The following is a 25,005-nucleotide window of genomic DNA, read 5'->3' as shown; positions in this document are numbered from 1 at the left end:
GGGGAGAGATGTGATTGCTCCTAAACTTAAAATTACGGTGTCAGCTAATGCTTGAAATCTTTTAGAAGATGGGGTGATGACATTAGTAGGCAATCAAGGTTAAATTTCAGTGTGAGTATATTAGAAGACTTAAGATGCTGTCATTAGTTAAATGACACACTTAGCATAATTAAAATTGCATTGCGGAATGTTTTCATCTGTGCTACTGTTAGTACAGCAATTGCTGTGTTGTAACTCTGCTGTACTGCTCTTTGAATTTATTAATGATGACAGTGATAAACAGTTTTATGTGACTGTCACTAAAAATGCAGATATTTTCACATCAAAACCAAAAAAAATTTTTTTTTTTTGTATTTATGTGGGTTGGGATTTTTAGACAATGTATCCAAACAACCCAAAAGAACAGGATGTAGCCATATCTTGGTGTAAATGTAACAGTTTTGTTACAGAAAAAAAATACTATTAAGAATTTCAAGTTTATATATTGAAGCACAGAAGTTAGATGATATTATTTTTGACCCACAGGAAGATGATGTCTGTCTTTACTACTCTTTTTCTGCATTCCAAGCAGTTTGTGACTCTGGATTCCTATTTTGCTAGACTGTTCTGATAAAATATATTTTTTAAAAAAATCCTGAAAATATTAATACATTTTGAATACACTTTCAGAATTCTAAATCATTTTTAAAAATACACATAAGTGAAACTTCAAGTAAAATTGGAATCAAATGTGAGATATGGATTTTTCCCAATAAAAGTAAAAGCTGCTTTCATTTTAATGTTTGCATTCCCTGTGGTTTAAAAAGAGAATCTAATTTGACAAAGGCAAGCTGCCTGTGTATACATTTGTTTTAGATGAACTTGTGCTTAGGAAATCGTTCCAGTGAATGTTGGTTAAAATGATAGTCTCAGAATCAAAAATGAATTGGAAAAAGCAATATTAAACTGAGAGAAACGTATGGATCAGAAAACAAATAGCTTCCTCCAGAGAGTCTATTATTTCTTTAATGGTTTTTAGAAAAGGAGTCCTAATCAGTTGTGAACTTTGTCATTCCAGTTATTGATCAGGATAGGACTAGTGGATAAACTAGATAAATCTGTTCATCTGTTAGTGGAGAAACTAGTAGATAAATAATCCTGATTACCTTGTTCATTAGTCAGACGCCTCAGTGTATTTAAAAAGAATGTTCTTTCCAAATGCTTTTGTTTTCAGAGTATGCTGCAGATATCCTATATGAGTTGTTCCAGAGGACAGGTAGCGTTTCTCATAAGGAAAAACAGAAACTCTACCTCATTAAAAAAAAATGGTAGTGTACACACTAATTCCTAAGCTGTATTCATTTTAATGCTTGATATCGTGTTATTCACCTTGTATGGTAGATTTGTGAATCAATATATACACAGTTATAGATTATATATGAGTAATAKGGAGAATCTTCTCTTATTTTTAAAGACACTTAACTGTCAAAGTCCATTTTTTTCTGCATGCATTCCAATTTCAAAGTCAGGAGAATTCCCCTTGAATTCTCCTGTTCATGTCTTCCAGAAAACCATTTCTAGTAATGAGATGATTAAAAAAATGAGGGTTTAGGATCTTTGAAATGAATTCGCTCCCTTCACATGATGCAAACCACTGCCTTTGCTTGAGATATCCTCAGTAATCTGTCCAATAAGCTTTATTTCATAGTTAGTCGTGCTTCTGTGAAAGATAGTTTGATTAGTTCTAAGTTGGGATTAAAGTTTCCTGGAGCTACATGCGTAGTTGTTGAAAGATGAGTGGTGGTTTTTTGTTGTATTTGTTCGTTTGTTTGCTTGCTTTTTTTTTGTTCATATTATTGCTTTCTTTTCTTGCTATTTTTTTCTTTATTAATGTGGAAAATAGAGTACCAAGTTGGTAGACTTTGAGTTTTAGTCAACATTTGCTAATATATGCTAATATATATCTGTTATGACAAATCTGCAAGTAAGGATAAGAAACATTTCCTATGTCAAAAAATGTTTCCTTAAACCCTGATCATCCGTCTTATTGGTCACGTACTACTAAGATATTTATTATATCAAATGAGAAAAATATTCTGGCTGGTTTTGTTGTTGTACTTTGTGCTATTCAATGGTGCTAGTATATACATAGATCTCTTACCCAAGAAAAAATCAAGGCTCAAAGCAATTCCACAACTCAGACAATTAATAAATGAAAAAGTTTACCTTACCTTGTGTTTTTGTCAGTGTCTTCTAATTCATCAAAAAGGAATCCCTAACTCTTAAGATTGTCCTAGCATTGACAAGAAAATGCCGGAGAACATCAATTATTTCCAATAGAAAGAAGTGGAGTCAAAAACACATGTAGTGAATAGCACACTCTAGTCCTAATTTAATTTTTAATTCCTACATCTTCCTCAATAGACATTTATTTTCCAAAGTTTATTGTATAGAAAGTCCTCTTTTCATCTCAAAATGTATGGGAAACAAGGAAACTTTGAGTTTCCTTTCAACTTGATGACCATAATTTTTCATCATGCAAAGTCCAAGAATACAAATCTGCTGGAAGAATTACAGAACTAATTTCTGTACATTGTAAAGTTATGAAAGATTAGAAGTTGGGAGCTAATTGAAGAAACTTTTTACCCCCAAACAAGTTTAGAGAAGTTAAATCTACTACTCTTGCAAATGCTTGTACTCCTGCTGCTCTGGAAAGGGTATCCTAATTTACTACCCTTTAGCACATCTGTTCTTGCTTAAAGTTTACATAAATCTGGATTCTACTAGGCTCAACAGAGGGAGAGWCGATTCTTGCCCAATAAAATAAAATTGCTTCTACAAGAGAGCATCAGCCCCGGTGTAACTAACAGTTCTTTTACTGGGGGCGAGAGAGACCAAAACTGATTTTCCTTCAGCTTTTAGCATTTAGTGGAACAGGAGAAATGTTTACGTATGACTTTGGCTGTTTGTGGCAGAAATTTGTAATTTGTCTGTATAGGATGTGAAGTTCATAAAGAACTTGTGGGAGATGTTCTTCAAGTTCATTTTGATTTAGAGATGCTTGTTATTTCTATATGTGTAGAAGCTTGAAATCTAAAATGAAAATTGATGATCCCTGCTTTTAAACAATTTCATTAATAGAGAACCACATGAACTTGGTATTTTTCACTTCTGATGTGGGAAGAATTTCTTGAGGTATTTTATTGTCCAGACTACATGAACTTTTTAATTCTTTAAAGATTTTCTTGTTAGATTGTCAGATAGATTCAGCCTGCAGATATAATGGACTATACTTTCCAGAATTTTTATCAGGTAAAGTTCTGGCAATAACAACTAAGTTGTCCACCCCGTAACATATAAGAGTTATGAGACAAATGTCTTCCTATAAAGCCATTCTTCTAATATACATACATATATAAAGCTATTTAACAAAGGCTATTTGATATGAAGCACGTTCTGTTGTGCTCTCATGCTGCAGACAAGGAGAATGATATAGCATTCTATGCTGGCATACAAAATAAACCTATGACAAAGTCAKACATCTCTGAGATTTTTCCTTTTGCTTTTATATTATAAGAGTAGCGCTGGAAACCTCTGGCCAAACAGTGTCATGAACATCTCCTCAAAAGTAGCCTTTTTTTTTTTTCAAATTACAACAAAAAGTCTTGAAGTTTTTATGTGCAGTTTCTTTTTCATACTATTTTTTTCAAATATGCTTCTTAACTATATACACCTATTTGCTTCTATCCAGGATTGCTGGGTTCTTAAGAAAAACAAAAAAAAATCACCTGTTCCTGGGCCAGGCAGTGCTGCTGTAACCACTCTCACCGGAGAACAGCCTGACCACGTGTACAGGATTCTCCTAACTACCATGAACCACTGCCAAACTTTTCCACTGAATTRTAATTTTACTTGTAATGAAGCACCTCTGTGTGCTTGTTTTGGCCTATTCCTTCACGCAGAGTTTCCCCAGCGGCRCCCTGGAAGTATCTTGGGACTTGATCTGATTTTTCCTTGGGCTGTGTCACTGAAACAGAAGCAGAATGTTCTGTCAAGTTCATTTTAACGTTTTGCGACTTTTGATTGAGATCACAGTATCAGRAACTGCAGGTCTCCTCTTGACTAGATTTTATAAAATGTGAAAGGTTTAGATCAGCAAGAAGCTCTTCAGCCAGTCAGTTGGAAAGATTACTGTTCTTCTAAACCTCTCCTTACTCTGTCGCCAGAATTTTTCTGTCGCCCTTTTTCCATTTCTAGATAAAGCTYTGTTTCAGAAACAACTTCCATTAGGCTTCCTTTTCAGATTAATTAAATTAAGTATTTGTATTATATCCAACACAGTGCAAATGCCTAAAGTTTCTAAAATATAATCTGTTCTACTAAAGAAACAGTGACATTTACATGAGATGTGTAAAAGATTAGAATGAGTTAATTAAATTGACCTTTAAATCTCTCCACCCTCTTGGAGGCTGTGGCTAATCCTTGGCCTCCCACTGTGGAGATAAATATTCTTGCTGTGAACACTTTAAGCAAAGTGGGCAGAAGAAGAAGAGCCCCACCAGCAGTTTGTCTTTAAAAGCGAAGACAATATTGCCCCAGTCAGCAATATGGCTTTCAATTGCAGAGTGGGGCGAAGCTCTTCTGCACTTTAGTGGCACGACCTGTGGCTCCGCTCCACATGCTCGCTCACAAATATTGTTTCTTTCAAAACAAATAGCTCCAAAGAGTTCACCTTGCTGTTAGAAACAAGCAAAGTCTCCTTCAAAATCACTTTGCTTTCTCTGATGGYTAGTGTATAACTAGCACTATTAATAATGTTATTATTATTACTTAATTTCAATAATTCTGGTAATTCTTACTAACCAGTGTAAAAGGTAAACTTCCAAAAGATAAAAGAAGTAGTTGATGCTGTTGTAGGGACCCTTAATGGTGCCTTTTATAAAGTATTTGACTTAATAGTGGGTGACTTCCAGATTTTTAAAATGCTAGTTATTGTTTTAAATGAATATATGTAARTAATAAAGAGGTTCTTAAATGTCAGTGATCAAAATTTAATTGCCAGTGAGCAACTGATATTTTGTGTAGTAATAAAAACTTGCAGAAGATACAAAACCTCTCCAAGCCACAAACTGTGATTAGAACTGAGAAGAACTATATAAATATCCTTAGAGAAAAACAATACTAGATATTTTAGGAAAGAATAAATAAGAATGATTGGAAAAGGAAATCATTCTAATTCAAAATTAGACCTACCTTTTCAGCTATGCAAATTCTTAAAAGCTAGAGTAAATACAGCTGTGAATCTCTGTATTTGAAGTTGGAAAATCAACACCATCTTTCAGGAAATTGTGCCTTAACCAAAGGAAAGATTTGAAATTCCATTGAGGAATTAAATGGGGAAAAAATATGTCTAYCGTGAGACATTTGAGTTAATTCCAATTTGTTAAATTCTATTGGAAACTATATAAAAATAAAGTTCCTGCAAACTTCAAAGATTTTTGGATGAGGGGGGACTTCCAGGCAGTGAGCAGAATTTTACAGAAATTTATCTGTTAAGAGGTATCCCTGGGCTTGTCGTGTCAAACGTGTCTTCAGTTGTGTCAGTAATTACACAAGTAATTTAGCATAGTCTTTAAAGGACCTCATAAAAGTATTCCCACTTAAAAAGTACAAAACCTTTTCATTCTCCTGAGACAAAAAAAAAAAAAAAAAAAAAAAAAAAAAAAAAAAACCAGCAGGCGTGAGATTAAAAGTTCACAAATTAGAAATGAATGGGGAATTGACAGAGCACTAACCCTCTGCGCGGGAGACGTGAGGCGAGTTGCTGAGTGAAGCTGTTAAGTGGAACGGGACACGTGTGGCTGACAGATGTGCGAGTGGCGCGGGGCGTGAGGCGGCCTGCGGCAGCGCGGCCAAGRCCTCTGGGAATCCGGAGAGGACGGGAGTCTGAGACACCATTTTCCGGTTTTCTTCCGGATTTTGGGCTCGCTGGCATGACGTTCGTTAGCTTAGTGTGATTGAGGCTCCGACATCTTAGAGAGGTTCTCCCTTGTTTCCTCGCACAGCGTGGAAGTGTTGGGTATTGGCAGTAAGCGCTGATAAAAGGCTTGTTAGAATATCAAACCTGCCTCTCCTCCAGAGGAGAAGATTTCTTCCGTATTGGGGAGATATCCTTCCTGTTCTCCCTCTGTGGCTCGCAGATCTAGGCGAGAAKTGGCTTCTCTCCATCTGTTCATGTTGGGCTTAGTCTTAGAAGTGGAGCCAGAGGGAGTTCAGTCTGGGATCTGCCATGATAGATCTCTTTCTGTCGCCTTTCCCCCTCCCTTAGCCCATAGGCACGGGCTAATGGACTTCTGCCTATTCCTTTTTTAACCTTCTCGGCATTTGAAAATCCTTCAGAAAAGGAATACGGTTGAGTTTCAGTCTATTTCTTTCCCAATCCCTTGGAAAGCCCTACTGAAGGAGGAACCACGGCCACCATTTAGCTGAGTTTCCAGCCAAACACGAGCACGAGTGAGACCTTCACTGGCTTCAAGCAGGTTGAGTCAGCCTCCCTCCCACTGGGTTCATGCCCAGATGTCCAAAGAACATCWTGTTATCCTGGTTTGCTCACTTTTTTTGTAGAAATTATGGGTAAATTTTTTGTTTGTTGTGGGAAAAATCATCTTCATCATAAAAATATTTTAGCATATGCTGTCTCACTGCATATGATAGTAAAAAAAACCAAGTCTATACATTAAGCCAGTTGATAGTCTGAACTGCAGTTAAATAAATGCATATTTTCAGTCTGTCATCTGACCATTGCTACTTAGCTTTTTTATAATTGTCTATGTTAAGAAAAAGATGGTTCTCTTAAACCTTTGTCTTTACTTAGGCATGTTATGGGCCTAAAATCTAATCTTAGCAGAGAAAACTTCATAAACTCTTTCATGATCTGCGTGATATACAATGCAAATTGAATGTCACMTGTGCTGTTTTACTGATAATTTAGACTGGAATTTCTTACCAGTTGTAGGTTTACTGGTGGCTGTGTTTCAAAGAGGATTTTGCAGGATGTWCTTGGCCATTTTTTTGCATTAACTTCCAAAAGACACATTTTCCAGCAAAGAATCTCTTCCATTTCCAGTGTATATACTATTTATTTTCTAATATTTGCCATARCCGAATTTGTAGGGCACAAAATGTTTTGGTTTATGCTTGCAGAGTTAGGTTAAATATTTAAGTTAGCTTTCCCTACACCAGAAGAAAAGTATCATAATATAATTAAATTATTTTTTTATGTAGGCATATTGTTTCTACTTTGAATTCATTGAGCTCTTCTGGTTTGATTCTTCCAGTGAAGATTCTTGATCTTATTTGCTAATAATTTTTGTCAGCTTTCTGTTTAAAGATTGTTTTTTGTCTTTATTAGACAGCGGTATCTTTTATTGAATTTACATTTAGAGGTTTCTGAATATAAAGGGCTGTAGCTAGTATTGTCAAAGAACRAAATATTTTGTGTGGTACATAGAAGTTTTCCCTGTAAAGATAYTTGATTTTTTTTCCCTGCTCACAGAAATGAGGATTAACTGTCACAAATAAAACTGTCCACAGGCAGAACTCAGTCATACACCAGCAGCACCAGAAAGCATTAGCATTTCTCAAGTAGACAAGTAATCTCCTAGTAGACTAGTAATCAGCACAGTTTGATGAAATTCAATTATTTTTCAGCTTTTTAAACTCTGATTATTTAGTAAACTTATGCAAGTATGAAAATACAGTACAGAAAATCACAGCAATAAGTAAAGGCAAAATATCAAAGATTTAAATTAGAGGTCATTTTTATCTTAAACACATTTGGTATTTCACATCCTTTTGACCTCTAATAATTACTAAAGCCAGAATATTGCAGAGAGGGCATCTGGATTACCTGAGCATGAATATAATAGCACTGCTTAGCATAAGAATGATTTTTTCCTAAAAAAGTAATTATATATGAGATAAAATGTTAGTTATGTTAATGCTTACTAAGCTTGATATAGATAACTAATAATAAAATAGCCATCTACTCACAAATGCATTACCATTTCTAACCTTTTAAAGCATTAAGAAAGAATAAATTGTGTGCCAAATATTTATCTGCATATACAAAATATAATACAGACATATTCCCTTGTTAGCAACGTATTTATTTGAGTTTATGGGTAGTTGATAGTTGAATTTGGAAATAAGCAGTTACTACAGTTAGCAATCAGACAGAATTCATCTCCCTTAGAAAAGCAACTACTGCTGAAAAAGACAAGAATCAAGGGAAAAAAATGTGATTTACTAAATCTGGCTAGTTTCTTTTTTAATGTTGTCTAAATTGCAACGAAAAGCATGGCAAAGGAACTGAGTATTAGTTGATTCTTACTTTAACAACTGCCATGCTTTTTGAGTCAAAATTTTGTATTGCTTATGCTGTCTATACTTTGAAATGCATCAAGTATCATATTCCAACATGAAAATCTAAAATATTAAGAATTTGAATAAATGTATGTTAGTTTTAATGGTTTCCTACATAATCATACCTGTTTTCACTCTTTTCTAATCATGGGCTGAAGCAGTTTGTGCTGGCATGAGGAAAGACATTTGGAAGGTTTGAAGTAAAAATGAGTTGTTTTTGTCCCTGTATGGCCACAAAATTACTGAGCCTAAGCAATAGACTGCTCCACAGGAGAAGCATCTTGTGATGTACCTCTCTTAAGACACTGCTAGCACTATTGATYTCCAGAGACACTTGGTTGGAAGCAGCATATTTCTACCTGTAACGAAACTATTCTGAAGTGTTTCTCCTTCATTCTGACCTCTGACAAGTCTTTTGGTGAAGAATGTTCATGTGTGCTACCTTAGCGCTAACYTGAGTCCTCTGCATCATCTTTGCTTTCTCATCCCTTCTGAAGAGGTCTTGCCCTGACTCCAGAAGCCAGAGGCTTTCGGCGAAGGATGGTTTCTAAGACTAACTTTATAATTCAGTTTTCAAACTAATGGAGTACTTCCACAACAAATGTAACATTAAGAGGATTTGAAGCACTTATGATACCTTTCCTGTTGAGGTGGCTTCCTCGGTGTATAAACATTTCAGTGGTGGAGAAGTGGGAAGGAATTTGAAGACAGAACATCTGAAAATAGATATGAAATAAGTATTACTGCAGGTTTCTATTTTCTGAGTTCCCATAAATCATGTTTTCGTACCATGGTCTTATGAAACATCAGGTTTTGAAAACCGTGAAGGAGGTATCTGAGACTAGAAGGAGTGATGGTCACAGTCTTATTAGGACTCTCATCTGTTAAAGGGGACTATGAAAAGCCAGTTGAAGGAACTGAGTCCATGGCATTTATCCCAAAAACTTGTTTTCATGAGTCATGAATTTAGAGGACAGTAGAAGAAAACATCACTTTTAATCACAGGCATTAATAATGGTTCTGGTTCTTTGAGCCTAGCTATAAAAAGGAGTAGTGTGCACAGATGTGTTTCTCTTACATGAATGTCATGATTAAGCTTTCATTCCAGGAAAAAACTCTTAAAGTTTTGTGCATCTAGGCAATGTATTCCTTTTTTCCTACTGATCCTGAATATTTCATTTGAACCAAGAAGCCTTGTGGGAAAATGTCTTGGTTTTCTTTTACCTAATATTAAATTCAGAAAGCATCTCACAGATGTGACAGGATTTAAATAAGCTCAAGGCCAGTGGAGGCCAGTGGGAATCCTGTACACAATTAAAAAGTATAAGCGGCCCTAAATATGGAAACTTWAGTGTCCATGTCCTTAAATTCAAACTATTAGCTTCAACTTTAACTAATTAACTAATCAGCTGCTCTTGAGCTTGTCTAAAGGTAGCTGGGTCTATTTTACAAAAGGAGGAAGAGGATGGTGATGGGCTAGATACCAAATCACTGGAATAGCTCTGGTGCCAGAACTCATAATCTCTCAGTCTTATGTTGTACCACATCACACTGGCTCAAGAAAAACACTGCTCAGTTGCAAAATGATACTGCTGATKAATCCTGTGTGTATAATTATTGTGGTGTAAAACGGTGTTTCTTTTTTTTTTTTAAGACTATATCGTTTCTCCTCAAAGCTGGTAACATATGTAGCAAAGYGCAGCAAAATCTCATTGAACTTCGTGAGCAATTTTTAAATTACTGATGGTTAATTCCTTCCTCCAAACACTCTTTTCTTTTCCAAATATCTTTGAAATGATTTGTCAATCTGAGATACATGCTATAGTAGAGTTCAGCTAGTGCAAATGCTTTGAAAAAATACTGTTAAAWAATTTTAAGTGCTCTAAGCTTGTTTTAATTGAATCTTGCATGTTTTGTCTAACTTGATGTTGTTTAACTAATTGACAGAATTCCTTGACAAGAAGTGCACCACTTGCCAATGATTCCCAAGCGCGCAGTGGTGCCCGCTTTCACACATCCTATGACAAAAGATATATCATCAAAACTATAACAAGTGAAGATGTAGCAGAAATGCACAACATCCTGAAGAAATACCATCAGGTAATTACGATCAGCATATGGGATCTCCTCGTAGATGTTGTAATGCAAGAGCAGGGGGGGAAAATGTGTATGTGAGAGAGAAATCAGTACTCTGTCAGCTGCAGAAATATTGGATTATTGGTGTGATGTCTGYCTGTTTTTTAGAATGCTAAAATCTTAATAATTATGGCAAAAGGATCACTTCTTTAATATTCTTTTTATTTTGAGCAGCAAATTCGCAAGGCTGAGCTCTTCTAAATATCTCAGCTAGCTCCAAGCAAAATGATATGTCTACGTGATATGGAGTTACCAGTTYAGAGTCCATGAGTTCCTGAGCTCATTAAGAAGCTCTGCCTTTCAGTTAGCACATGCCCAAGCTTGACTCTGTTTTATTCTGGCCTAGATTGGGGGTGTCTCTGTGCTGCARACCGGACCTTCCTGGTCTGTTCTGTGCATTCCAGTAACAAGAGATTGCAAAGAGTAAATGTTGTCCTGTATGAGAAAGGAAAAATATAGTATAATTTACATAAATGAACAAGTTTTGTCAGTGTGAATTTATGTTAAACCACAGTAAAGTCAAGAGCAAATAGAAGTCTCTCAAATTAATACTGATAATTGTCACAATGTGACAGTGCATATTTTGCAAGCATGGCACAGTTGCGGGCGTGGGGAGAGAAGGGCAAGCACTTCAGGAAAATGGAAAACCCTAATAAAAGTCAGTGTGAGTTTTCTTAGCCTCAAAGCACATAATAAAACTGCAAACCCTCTAAAAATTCTCTAAAATATGATTACTAAAGCAAGTTTTTTTCCTCCCTTCCAACTTATCCTCACTTCTGTGGGCCAAGATTTCAAGTTAAACTTTCAGGAGATGCAGTGTTTTCATTTCTTGTAGACTTTTATTTTTGTCTTGCAGTATTTAGTAATTTTCTAACAGTTTCAACCAATACAATAGGAAGCTCAAAGTCCATTTTAGAAGCAACTGTTTCTCAACACTAGTGTTTTTTTCTACTGTAGCTTTTGTAAGCTCATTTTAAAGCCTTCACTTGAGAAAAAAAGGAGGCTAAGTCTTGATTCTTAGGTGTTTGGGAGTCATTTGCCAGGCATCTTTGTGAAGCTTTAGGCCATCTCCCTCTATCTTCTTGTGTTCAAGAGACATCTGTGATTTCTGTCAAGTCCAGAGCAGTCTCTGAAGTCCTGAGTGGGTTAGATATGAATCCTTGTCTGTCTCTACATGATGCTGCTCTGCTTAATTAAAATGTAAGACTGGCGTGGTTATATCTTAATGTAGATAAGGAGTGTCATTGTCACTGGAGTCCACAGTACCACCTTTTAACTACTGTTTTACTGAAAAGAAATTTTAAACCATTATCTAATTTTAATTTTTCATTGTTGTTATCACTTTCCAAACTTAGCGTTTTAGCTTTGATCTCCGAAGTTTTGATCTGTGAAGCACTTTAGCAAGATTAGAGGTTTATTCCATTTCTTATTTGACATCAGAAGCTAGTGYTAATGATTAATAAATTTTGAGATGTTTAAGCTAGTGAAAAGCCATATGGCTTTTCAAAATGGTTGTCTCCATTGAAGACTGTCCCAGGAGATAGTGCTGACATGAATGAACTTCTAAATCACTGTTGGAATTTTTTCTTTCATTATTGGTTTGAAAGCACCAGAGTTCCTAAGAGTTTAGGATACAAGTAAGAATGTTTTATAAATTATCTGTACCAGGCATCCAATTTCACTTTATACCAGCAAATTATCACAATAAGAAATAAAGCAGGCACTTATTTAATACTAAGGATCTTATCAATGCTGCATTAGTACCTTAAATCCTTTGAGTCAGACAGCTTTCAGTGGTGCCTCCAAAACACAGTGTGTATTTTTTTTTTGTCTGAGAACTTGAGAGCACTTTACAAAGCTTTATAAATGCTGAGGAACTCAAGTACAGAGACAGTTTAATAATTGGACTATTAATGCAATGAATTTATTTTGGTGTCTTTAATAATGTACTCTTAAAGGAAAAGAGTAGTTCTAATAATTAAAGAAAATCTAAATTACATCCTATTAACCCTAGTGATATGGCTGATTTGAGGTCCCGTAATTTGTTGCTGGAAATTGAATGTCTGTCATTATTAGGAGCAGAGCTTGTCTAATTTTTTCTAGACATTATTCAGATGAGTGAAGCTTGACTAGGTCGAGGGAAAACAGTGCCCTGGTGTGATGGTCTTTAGATGATTCTCTTGACTAAGTCTTCCCCCCCACAGATTGACATTGGACCACATTTGTGCTAATAAACAATACCAGGCCAGATAAAATCCCCTGGCACTCAAMCCCAACTCTTTATAATAATTCATTAGAATAATTCCTGCTGTAATAAATCATTAGAATAGTTCCTGTATTTGGCTTTGGGCCAAATTAGGCAAGGGTCAAGAAGCTAATTTAGGCTTCTTCCTAGTTAGGAGTGTGAATATTACCATCCTGCTTTAGAGGAGGAAAAAATAATAATTTGGGTTGGGCTTTTCTGTTCTCATCAGAATTTATGCCAGAAGACAGTCCAAGATCGGTTTACTAATGTACATGTAATTTATGGTCCTCCTGGATGGCTGGTTGAAGTAGTGTAAGGTTTATCAAATACTGCACTGGGAGTTTTTGTCAATAAATCAAGTTCTTGAGTTCAGTTCTGTTTTGGTGCATTCTCCTCTGCCAATAGAGTAAATACCAAGTTCCCTGTGTTGACTTGCATACTCTTACTATGCAATATCTTCCATAATTATAATTGTTACTACAACTGAAGAAGCTAAACTACTAAATAACACACAGAAGTATGACCAAGATGGGATTTCTTAGGAAAAACCCTGCCCAATAGTAGAAGTAAATGTTATTTTATCAGTAACTGATGGTCTTGGAGTTGAGTAGTTCACAAACGTACCCAGKTCTTGTCATCCTTCTTCATTCATCTGAAAAGGTTGTCTGTTCTTTGCAGATGTGAGGCAGTGAGGTTATGGTTACACAATCCATACACACTGTAGAGATTAGAGAAATCAGGATACTCGCAAGAAATAAAAAGAGTAATAACTTGCTAGGGGCTTAGTTTGCCTGAGTTAACAGCTTTCATCTTTCTGGCTGGAGTTCTCTCATAGTATTCTGTGACATTTTGCAAAACTAATTGAGTTAGATGTCCCAACTCATTGTAATGTAACTGCTATTTAAAACAAAGAACTTCATATGAAGTAGCAGAAAACAAAGAAAACATCAAAGTATCAAATGCTACATATTAAACATCTGTAAATAACTAAAATTGAACCAGACTTGAAACACTATAGGGAGACGCTACTATAGAAACAGCATGTAAATGCATATTGTAATTCTATATGAAAATRTAGACTTGTAAATAGTACTCCTGGCACTTGCAAATTATAGTTGCTATCCATGTAGTTGCATTTATCCTTTTACTCTGTAAGAAGTTGTGGCTTTTTTTTCTGTTTTTTTAGTGACAGTCAAGCCTACAACCTCGAGCAGATGGTTAGCGCTTCAGTCGAAACACTGACRCTTTCTGTCAACTCATCAGATGAGTCTGATGCCTTTAATACCGAGGAAAAACATGAGAGCTCATCATTTTCTCTTGCAAAAATTAAAAAAAAAAATAAAGAAAAGAAAGAAACACTAAGCCTCCTCTTGTGGCCTGGACAAATAGGGGAATAGATATCTGCATATGTGAAGCTGCAAAGCATGTTGTCATTTATGCCTTGACTATGGAATCCTTATTGCATTGACCAGCTTTATATACCTCTGAAAACAAAATGACCTAGATCATGAACCAGCTAGGCTTATAGGCACTGTGATAAATACAAATATATATGGCATAACACTTTTTTATCCTGTGAATTTCCATGCTAGTCAGTTTTTAACTGCTCTAGTATTTTCTGATACATAGTATGAAATGCTGCTTTTATTCATGTTTTGTTGATAACTTGCAGCTGTTATAACTGCTTATATTATTGGTATRCTATCATTTCAGAGTAGAACTCTTCTAGCTATTCTTCAGACATTATTTCAGCTGAGGATCATTTACTTGTCAAATACATTAGACCTATTGCARTATGCTCATATCAGACTTTGAAATATTGGAAAAATCACTGCACTTCTGCTTACCTAATTTCAGAAGCAGTTTGACATTTAAAATTCTTTAATTAATCAATCCTGTTAATATTAATAATCGTAGACCTTTTACTATTGTATATTTAAATAGTAATCAAAGGCAAAATCCAATATTCATTTCAAATGCCTCCTCWTGCTTCAAAGTTAGGCTGCTGACAAGGAGGGGATGGAGGAGTGAAGTGGAGCGGCGACACTGGCCACTTGTGGGCAAGTTCAGCTCGTGGGAGGCTCTGTCCCGAAAGCCCCTGTGACCCCCTGTGCTCTGGGCACAGGCAGCCCCTGCACATGGGGGCTCGTGGATTTGGCAGCGGGGTTAGGGAGGCTCCTCACCTGCCTCCCCTTGGAACTGGTGTAGAAAGGGAGTAGCATCAAACATCTGCACCTCCTCGAGGTGCTGTGGGGTGAAGGTTCTCTTGTGCAGAGAGGTAACTAAGTGTGCAGGAGTTACCTGTTAAGAACTTTCTTGGTGGAGGTGATGCCTGTCCCTGCTGTGTAAGGACACCACCTCCAACGTGTCCAGCAGCTTCAGCAGAGTCAGACCGATCTCTACATTTCCTACAGTGTTATCTCAAGGCTAAAGAATTCATGAGGGCTTTTCTACCATGCTTTTTGTCCAAGTTGCTGTCCAAATTAGATCATTGTGATAATCTGTGTATCATCCCTGCTTTGGGTTATAAGACTGAAGTCAGATGGCTCCWCAGAGCTGGACATCTTAGTGGTGGGGATCTGAGCAGTGCTGCCCTCTGAGGCGTCTTCAACGTTGCTGCAGGCCGGAGAACATCAGAACTGCTTTCCTGGGCTGGGTTTGAAGGCCAAGTCCTGCTGTCCTGCCCGAGCAAGTGCTTGGGATCATTCCCTCATTCCACTAGTAATAATACATTAGCAAAGAGATTCTCCTCCTCTTTTAGGGCTCAACGCTAGACTTACACATCCTTCAAACAGCTTARCATTAGCTTAATGTCACATTCTTGTCTCTGACATAAATATACAGGACAAAAATGTGAATAGCTGTTTTGATTAATAAGTTATTAACATGCAGATTTGGTTTGAGTATTTTAGTGACTGGAGCAAGCACTGCAGTAACTTYAGGCCATTTCAAAAATTCTAAAGTATTGTTTTTTTAAAAAAAGAAAAAAAATCCCAATTCAAGAGGTTAGTTACTATTTACTAACTAACWTTACTAAGAAGTCTTTTGGGGGAAAAAAAGTTTTTTAAGGAACACAGTAGCAGGATGTTCTGAAATTTCTGAAACAGTGAGTACAGTCTCGTTAGCACACAGATGGTGGTGTGTCTTCAGCCTGAATCTTGTGTTGAGGTTAAGGTGTCACTCTGCAAGGTCGTGTTTTACATGTGCATTGCCAGGGTTTCACCTGCTGTGTAAGGAGAAGATAATGCCCTGCTTCTTCCTGCAAGAAAACTTCCCATTTCAGTGTGATTTCAGGCTACATTTGTGTGTCTCCTGTGGGTGTTTGGTCCTGTGAACAGAAGTTAACCTAGCAGTTTACCAAAACAGAGAATATATTAGGCAGATATTAGTATATATATTTTATAAACTAAAAGTTGAGTTTTTGCAGGCAAAAATCAATGTCAGTTGAATAAAATTCTGGAGATAAATGTTCTGCTTTGTGAAGCAAGATACCCAGTCCTTCCCAGTGTTTAAAACTTGCTTTAAAGATTAAATTATTGCAAATTGATGCAAAAGTGGAATCTCCTGCTCTTTGAGAGTAGGTCAAAGGCTGGATCAATTATTTTCTTAAAAAAAAAAAAAAAAAAGAGTTTTTGCACACCTTTTTTTCCTTTCACTGAAATGGGCTTCAAAGAAAGGAGATTTATTATTCCTTGGTGCTGACACACAGGGGAGTTTGTGTTTCTAAGGGAAGGAGATCAGGAAATTGCAGAGCCCCCTCAGAGCACGTGGAGGGGAGGGACTCGGGGCACAGGACGGGTCCCCTCCATGCCCTCCATAGGCCGCTCTCCCTGGTGTCCACCCGTTCCCTTCCCAGCCGGGTACCTGTGCTGGTCCCCACGCGCTGCCGCTGGTCTCCATAGCAACGGGCATCCCAGAAAGTGCCGGCCGGCTGGAAGGGGAGGAAAGAAAAGGRAATGGAGAAGAATGGAATGAGCTAAAGAGGCGCCCGCAGCAGAAAGGAGAAAACAAAGGTGGGAAGAAAAGGAGGTAGCTTCTGGAGCAGAAAAAGGGAAAAGGAACAGGAAGGCACTGAGAGGGAACAAGCACAGATGATAAGGGGGAGAAAGGGGAAAGGGCACTAAGAGCCTGGTTCAGGGCTGCTCGGAAATCAAGGAATGACACAAGGTTATTTACTGGGATGTAGCATAAAAGGTTAACATCGTAAGTAGGTGGAAAACCGTTCCTGGAAGCTGAGAGCAATTCTATCACAAAAGTGGTGACAACACAAACGGGAGGGGGGTTGGAAAACGAAAGCCAGGGAGTCAAGRGGCTGGCGTGTGGCCAGGCTCTTGCTAAAGGAGAGCAGCGTTTCAGTTCGTGCACGGGCTCTGTCCATGTCAGTGCTGCTTTTTTATTTCTTTCCTTTTCATTCTTCCTTCGTGACTTACATCTGTATGTGCCATGGCAGGCAGAGGTGGGTAAAGCACAGCAATATAATGGGCTGCTATGTAAATGCAAGTGTGAGCGAGGAAGCCTCCGCTGTCAGCGTATGTCCTAGAGGGGAGGTATGTAAGAGGTGAGAGAATTTAAGGAAGATTTGCTAAGACATATAAGAAAAGCCCTTTACTCGGCTCTTCTTGTGAATCAGGAGGCTGCATAAAGTATGGCCTTTGCTCTAACGGTCTTGTGAAACATCTTTTATATGGAAACAGAAAAAAAGTAAAGATAAGAATATATGTGATCTCATCTGAACAGTCTGTGTTCCCCCCTAAGTCCATAGGGCCACCGTTTCCTGTAGGTTAGGTGCTCCTGAAAACAGGAAATTTGTCAGCATGGGATTTAGATGGAATTCAGCTTGCAAAGCCCTGTCTTCCCACCACAGTCTGRAATTGTTATTGAAAAAAGATGTCATAGAAAGATGTGAAATTTTGTATTTGAATATTTAACAACACAGAATGATGGAATTTGCCTGCACTGGCTCTGTTGAGGCCTGGACTTGAACAGGAGTTTTTTTATGTATATATATGTATGTATATATGTATATATATATGTGTGTATATATATATGTATATATGTATATGTATATATGTATAGGAATATATAAAATCAGATTTTATGCATGAAACAAGCAAAACATGAATGCTGTCCAGAGCACTCTCATAAGAAATCAGCAAGCCCAGTGACTCCTTTGACAATAGAGGCATCAAGTGTTGGGATCCACAGCCTGCATAACTGTGCATGGTCGTCAAGTTTGGATTAGGCTGAAGTAAAATTAACATTGGCCCAAGTCTGAAACAACACGAAATGTCAGGCTGTGAATCAGAGGGCTCGTATCCTAAAACCTGTGAATTTGTTGAACTCTTCCTTAAATTAGATTACTTTGACTTATTAGAATAAATCGAATTTCTGTGCCTTGAAAATCTACATCTAATGCTGGTATAACATCCCGATTTTGTGGTTTTTTAATTCAGCTAATGAATTCTTTCAGTGGTTCACATGGGCCCAGCAGATAATTTGCTGTGAAATTACTAGGGCTTGAGAAAATGGCAGTAACCTTGGGTGAATGTAGATGAACATATTATTCGGAAAGTTGACACAGCTCTTTGGGCAGCTGCACAATCTCCCTTTAGAGGGAGCGATTCCCCACGCCAAGATGCGCGGGAGGAGGTTCTTTGGTTACAGGCAAGAGGATGCAAAAGTTGAGGGCAAGAAAAGTAGGAACAACCTCTTGTCTTTTACAATGTCAAAAATGTTTTAAAATAATTAGATCGCTTGGCATTCCGTTTCTTTAAAGAAATTAAACCTGATGAGTTCATAGACTCGTCATTTAAGCTTTTGATATGTCAAGTTCAGTGTTGCTGTAGTCATATTACAGAAAACCTCGGAGGTAGTGTTTGAAAGAGGGAACAGAGTGAGCATTTTTGCTTAAAACAGCTCCTGTCAGGAGTGGGAATGCTGAGTTTTCACAGAACTAAGATAGGTTTAACTCAGGATTTAGTCTTCACTAAYGTCAAACATATTCCCCACACTATTTTCAAGGGGAGGAGCAGTGGGAGAAACAGGAGAATTTTACACTCATTTTTTTTCTGAAAAAGAGCCCAAAATAGTTTGTTTGCCCCTCTACTTATACGCACTATTCTTTCTTTTAGTCTTCCTTGTAGCTTACTATGGTTGTCATGGGGAAGGAGGAGGCTGGACTTTYGGGTTTTTTTATGTGAAATGAGATGGAAGAAGTTCTGCTTTTATTAAGGATTTTTGAACCTATATTTTTATAGAAAAGCTACTGAGAATTTAAGGTCATAAAGAATTCCTTATTAATTTTCATCTTAAGCATGGGGTTCAAGACAGCTCAGACAATTACATGTTTGAAAGCTTATGTGCTGCACAGCTGATCAAATATGTCAACATGCTGATGATACTTTACCTTGTCAATGGTAATAGTGTCCTTGTGCTTTGCAGAAAAATCTAAATTGTCTGAATTAAGAAGGAAAAATTACAGGGTGTTTATAACACTCTTTTAAAAAACATGGCTCTTGTTTCTGCATTTAAGGACTTGTAAATGTATTAGCTAAGTACTAGAGATATATTTAGCAAGGCTGCTTGATAGAATTGTTGTAATGTTCTTTTTTAGAAAGAATTAACGTAAAGGAGTGAAGGTCTTTTCTTTCACTGCAATTTAGCAGTCCTGTTAAGCATGTACTGGCTTATTTTCTAGGCTCACTTTTATTCCAGCTGTGAGTGGGAAACTTCAGGAAAACATTCCTAAAAAGCACCTTGAGGTGACTAAATTGCTACTTCATTTATATCAAGATGGACAAATTGAAAATCTGCCAACCACAGTCACCAGTGCAAGTCCTGCTGGACTCCCACCCAAACAGATGACACGTTTTGCCTCCTCTGGGATGCAGATTTGGGGGATTGATAGTTTCAAAGGTAGGAAGCTCTAGACCAACCTTGTAGATTCTGAAAACAAGTGCCATTCCTCCCTCTTCCCTTTACGTCTCCCCATCAGGATAAGAAATGCTGTCACGGGAAACACTGAAATCATTATAGGGGTTCTTTTTTAATGGCAATGGCAGTCAGCACCAAGTAGGAAAGAACTGTTTTTTCCGTATTTCATGGAGACTTTCAGGAGTCTGCAATGACTCGGCCAAGTCCCTTTAGTTCCAATGAAGAGCTGTACCARTAGTGCTTCTCATGCCCTCTGTTCCATGCTAGAAATACTGACTTACTTGTAAAACATTAAAACGCAACAACAGCATTAGCCAGCGGCTAACCCTAATTTATATATAGGATGTTAGCCAATTTTCAGGAATTCCCTTTTTTKTTGTTGTTGCATAATATAAAGTAGTTTGGGAGGGGGTTGCATTCTGCTGCACAAAGACTTTTTTTAATGTAATTACAATGAGTTTGTTAAATATGTTCTGTGTTAATGCCATTGCTCTTTTACAGATGGGGACACTCAGGACCAGAAAGGTTAAAATCACAGAACTGTAGCAAGAGCTAGAGTTGAAGAAATAATTTAAGTGTCAAGACGATGCTCTAGCAACTGAGAGGAGAGGGCAAGTAAGGGATTAGTCTGCTAGGCAGGACATCTAGGCTCCATTCCYGCATGTGGCACAAACTGTGTAATTTTGAATAAATATTTAAGTGTCTGTGTTTTCAGTTCCCCATATAGAAGAAGGGAATAAGAATATTTCTCTTACACAGGAATTCAAATTCTGTAGTTAAGAGCTGTAAGATTAGAAATGGATCCTTTAAGTAGCTGAATGGTCTGAAATTTTATGACACTAAACTCAAGAAATTGGTTTCATTTTTAACATCATTGCAGAAACTAATCACCCTAGAGAGGGAATCGCTCAGTAAGTATTTTATGAGCACAACATTCCCAGCCTTAGAAAATATTAGAAACATACGTATCCTTAGAATATATGTACTTGTACAAGTACTTGATATTTTTGATCAAATTAACAATGCAGTTCGAATAATAGAGATTAAAAAAAAAGTTTTCTGGGTCCCAGTGTTCATAGTTCTCCTTTCAATTTTTGATCACATCTGTAAGAGAAATTGCTGATGGGCAGAAGGAGCTGTGTATCTTGTAACACATCRTAAGCGCTTTGTGAGGTTGTTAACTATCCTATGATCAACAAGCCTTAATCCAAGAACTCTGATTTAGAAACTCTTTGGATGCTTAGACACAAAGCCAAAGTGCTTCTCARATGCCAGATGATCATGTGTGAACTGCTTGGTCCTGAGTTTGCCTTTGTGAACTTTCACTGTCCCGCTTTGTTGTATCTTGGGCATAAAATCCTCTTCCTTGCTGACCGAAAGCTGTTCTGCCCCTTTGTAGGCGCTTGGAGGGTGAAGTGCTTGTCTGTGAACTGGAGCAGTTGTGGCCTGAGGATGAGGGGGGCTGTAACCCCCAGGAAAGCAACAGGCGAGGCAGGAGRTGTTGGAATATCCCAACCTGGTGCAATGGAGGCAGCAGAGCTCAGCTGGCAGCCCTCTGAATTTTGTTCATATCCCAGTCCGCAGTTTCAAGCTTTGTTGTTCATTTCCTTTGGTTCTTGCTGGACAGGKTTGCTCTCAGGACTCTTGAATTTTTCTCCAAAAAAGTTTCAATTTCTCCAAAAAGTTTTTGCTTTTGCAGTTTAAAAATGATGAGTCTGCATTTGATATGTGCAGATTCCAGTACAAAGTAAGTGAGATAAGGAATTCCTTAAAATTAGCAGAGRAATCGAAATTGGAAAATCTTCATATTTCCGAGAGCTGTTTGTTACACTGTTTGTTATCAAACACTAAGCAGCATTATTAAAGGATTCAAATTGCTTGTTCTGTTAACTGGTTATAAGGTCTCCTATATTTGAGGGGGAAAATGCTTTTAATTAAGCAATTTGCAAAAAAATAAAGCAGAAGCTTCAGTATTCAGCAAAAAAAAATGAAAGCTGACCCGCTTTAGAAAGTGTTTAGTTTTAGTTTTCATTTCCTGTTCAGGACCCTGGTTTTTATTTTTTTCCAAGTTCTTCTCTTTGAAATTTRGTAGTAATAGAAAGGGGAAAGTTCTTGATTCCTTCTCTGTTTTACACCAGTGTCGCTTAACTTTTCTTTGATTTGATATGAGTGGAGATGATAGAGTTGGTTTGAGGATTAATATAGTATGGAGCTTTTTATTCTGAGACTTAATATTCATTCTTCAGTAGTTCTTGTCATCAAAGTAGCTGGTACTTTTTCTGCTTCCACAGTACTCTGGACTGTTAGTTGTAGGGCAGGTGATTTAAGAAAAAAAATCAACCAGGTGGCAAGTCTTTTCAAGGTTACTAGTCCATTTGCAGTGGAATAAGATCTTAATGAAATAGTGATGTGTAAATTTAAAAGAAAAAAGAAAAACAAGGAAAAAAAAAAACCCAAGTACCATATGTTTTACTGCTCAACTGTGTTGACCCTGAAAGGTAGGCATCCCATGGAAACTAGCAGAAAATCCATGATAATAAATTATATCCCTCATTGGTGACAGAGCACCATAAATGTTCATTACAATAAACAAATATTGAGAACTGGGAAATTTCAAATTAAAGACAATTCAAGGCAACAGAGTACAAAACACAGCAGTGGGGTATTTGAAAAAGTYGTAATTATCATTTTTGAAATCAGTACCAAAAATGCTATCTGCATTTGGTTTTCTTTTGGACCATAAAAGTGCACAGGTCTGCCAAAAAGAGCCTGTTTTTTCTATGAGGTCATCTGCAGAAGTCAAGATTTTTAAATGAAGCAATTCAAGATTTATTTGTTTATTCCTTTTTAACACTGGCCTGAAAGTAGGATAATCTCCTGAAGAGGGATTTTGCTTTGGCATGATTTTTGAAAGATTTGTCTCCACACAAATGTATTCAGCAAAGAGATGTGCTGTTTCTGTGAGTTTTATCGTTAAAAAAAAATAGAAATATATGTACATACATATGTATACACACACTTATTTCTGTTTTCTCTCTTGTTCCTACAGTTTATTGTGGAGTGTCACGGGAATACCCTTCTCCCCCAGTTTTTGGGCATGTACCGGCTTACTGTGGATGGAGTCGAAGTATATATGGTTGTGACGAGAAACGTGTTCAGCCACCGTTTATCTGTTTATAGAAAATATGATTTAAAGGTGAGAAATAACTTGATGAAAGAAGTGGTAAAGCAATTTAAAATACCTAACACAAATGTCAGGCTCTTGATAATACCATATTGCTCAGTGTTTTAGTGAGTTTGTTTTATGTAACCACCCAAATTAGGTGCGTTTGATTACTTTTAAAATTTTGGTTAGCAAAACTGAGGGATGATTTTATAAAAAAATGCATTCTAACCAGGTATGCTTGTTAAATGTAACTAATGGTTAAAAGTTAGAAAAAAATCAGACATACAGTAACAATTTTGGCTGTTATGTATATTTTTCAACATTTTGGAGAGCCAAAACTGATCCAGCAGAGAGCTTTTATATAATGACTAAATAATGTCATCATTTAATCTAATAGAAGGTTACTTATTGCAAAAGCTTCATCAAATTTAAGTTAAAAAAAAAAAGCATGTTAGAATACAGAGTTTCTGTTGCTTTTATCATAAAGTGTGGCTTGTTTTTGTTCCAAATTCTTTATCTCCTCTTTGCAATTTTGCCAATAATCAACATACAGCATTTTAGAATGAATGCCCAAAACATATTCTCAGTCCCTCTACGTAAGGAATTGTATTTATCAGCCCACAGAGTCTCCCCTGAGAAACCTCCTTCTTTGTGATATGTTTTATTTCTGTGTGTTTAACTCCACCAGTGTATCTCCTTCTGCACAAGTCTCCTCCTCTGGAGACATTCAAAACCTACCTGGAACACGGTCCAGTGCCACACGCTCTAGGTGTCCCTGTGCTGTAGGTGACCCTACCTACAGCACCTACCCTCAAGGGGACCCTTCCAACCTCAGGGACTCTGACTCTGTTGCCTACCAGCTCATTTGAAGCAGGTCACGGAGGTCCAGGGTCACCCCTCTCCAGGGCTGTGTGGTGGTCACACCAGCTTTTCCCTCTGTGGAGTGTCCATGTGGAATTTGGTAGATACTCAACTCAAGCTCATTTCTGAGAACTGATTTCCAGATTATCATGAATTGACCTGTGGATGTTTAGTGCTATTGGCAGGAGACTCAGTAGAGCAAGGATACTAAGAGACTACAGATCAGCAAAGGATTTCAAAGGTATTGTCCTGGGCATTATTAAAACAACTTAAATATCAAATTTGGCAATATTCCTAGCTTGATTATTGTAAATCCTCTTTTTCTTTAACAGATGGAGAAAACAATTCAAAATTATATGTGTATCCTCAAAGAACTCAGTTATCAAAGACTTTTACCTGGCTTCATTTCCCACTGCATTTCCATATAGTGAAATGAAATCCCTGCTTGCTGTGCCATACAGAATAACTAAAGCTACTCTAATACTCATTCATTCATTCATTTCCCTGTCCAGTTTTCTAGGTCACTCTCTACAAACAAAAGAAAAAATAGAAGTACTGAGRTATTTGGGGGACTTCTAAAGTTCTTTGAAGTAGTGCAGCTCCACTCCAGCACTTCCCTAACTCACATCTTCCAACAAAATTCAGATCCAGTTTATATAGTTATCAACATCATTCAACATCAACAGGCTAGCATGTTGCATTTTTATGTTTTAAAGGTATAACTACAATTATTATATCTTGCAGTGCCACTAGGTGACGGGTAAGCTCTGGTTATGTGAAACAGCACATTCCTGCGCTCTAGAAACCTACAGAGGAGCATGCACAGTGTTTTTTCCCACCTTGATCTTACATAGAAAGCACCATATAGCTTGCTAGTTTGAGGTTAAATAAGTCTTTTACAGCATTCCAAATGTCTGTCGCACATGACATTTGAACAAAATCTTGGTAGATCTACTGTTGGTCCCATCTCTCTTTTTTGACTTCATGTTATTGTAAGATGYTTTCTTCTGGTTATACTTTTGATCTTTTATGTTTTAATTTATATCCTGCAACATCACTTTCAAATGTCTGTTTAATATGTCCAAGTAACTATATAAAATAGACTGTTCCATAACATGGCAGCTACCTGGCACCAAAGATCAGAAGATTGCTAAACTAACAGAGCCTCCGTTGTGATTCTCTCAAAACTGGGATGAGACATGAAGAGGAAATGCCAGCAGTGAGGGGAGACCACAGGTGTAGAGCACTGAGCATTTAATGA

General features: G+C 37.1%; 1 protein-coding gene across 2 annotated transcripts in view; it reads left to right on the top strand.

Annotated features, from left to right (window-relative positions):
• The window catches only part of PIP4K2A (phosphatidylinositol-5-phosphate 4-kinase type 2 alpha), a 100,002-nt gene that overhangs the window by 56,965 nt on the left and 18,032 nt on the right, over positions 1-25,005 (top strand). For both annotated transcript variants that reach the window (XM_026039411.1, XM_026039413.1), the window contains exons 4-5: positions 10,351-10,503; positions 22,767-22,913. In XM_026039411.1, the coding sequence (XP_025895196.1) occupies positions 10,351-10,503; positions 22,767-22,913 (300 nt within the window). The remainder of the gene's footprint in view (positions 1-10,350; positions 10,504-22,766; positions 22,914-25,005) is intronic.

Source organism: Nothoprocta perdicaria, unplaced genomic scaffold, assembly GCF_003342845.1.
Source record: "Nothoprocta perdicaria isolate Ctin4 unplaced genomic scaffold, notPer1 scaffold_23, whole genome shotgun sequence".
NCBI lineage: Eukaryota > Metazoa > Chordata > Aves > Tinamiformes > Tinamidae > Nothoprocta > Nothoprocta perdicaria.
This window is presented reverse-complemented; position numbering and strand designations above follow the sequence as displayed.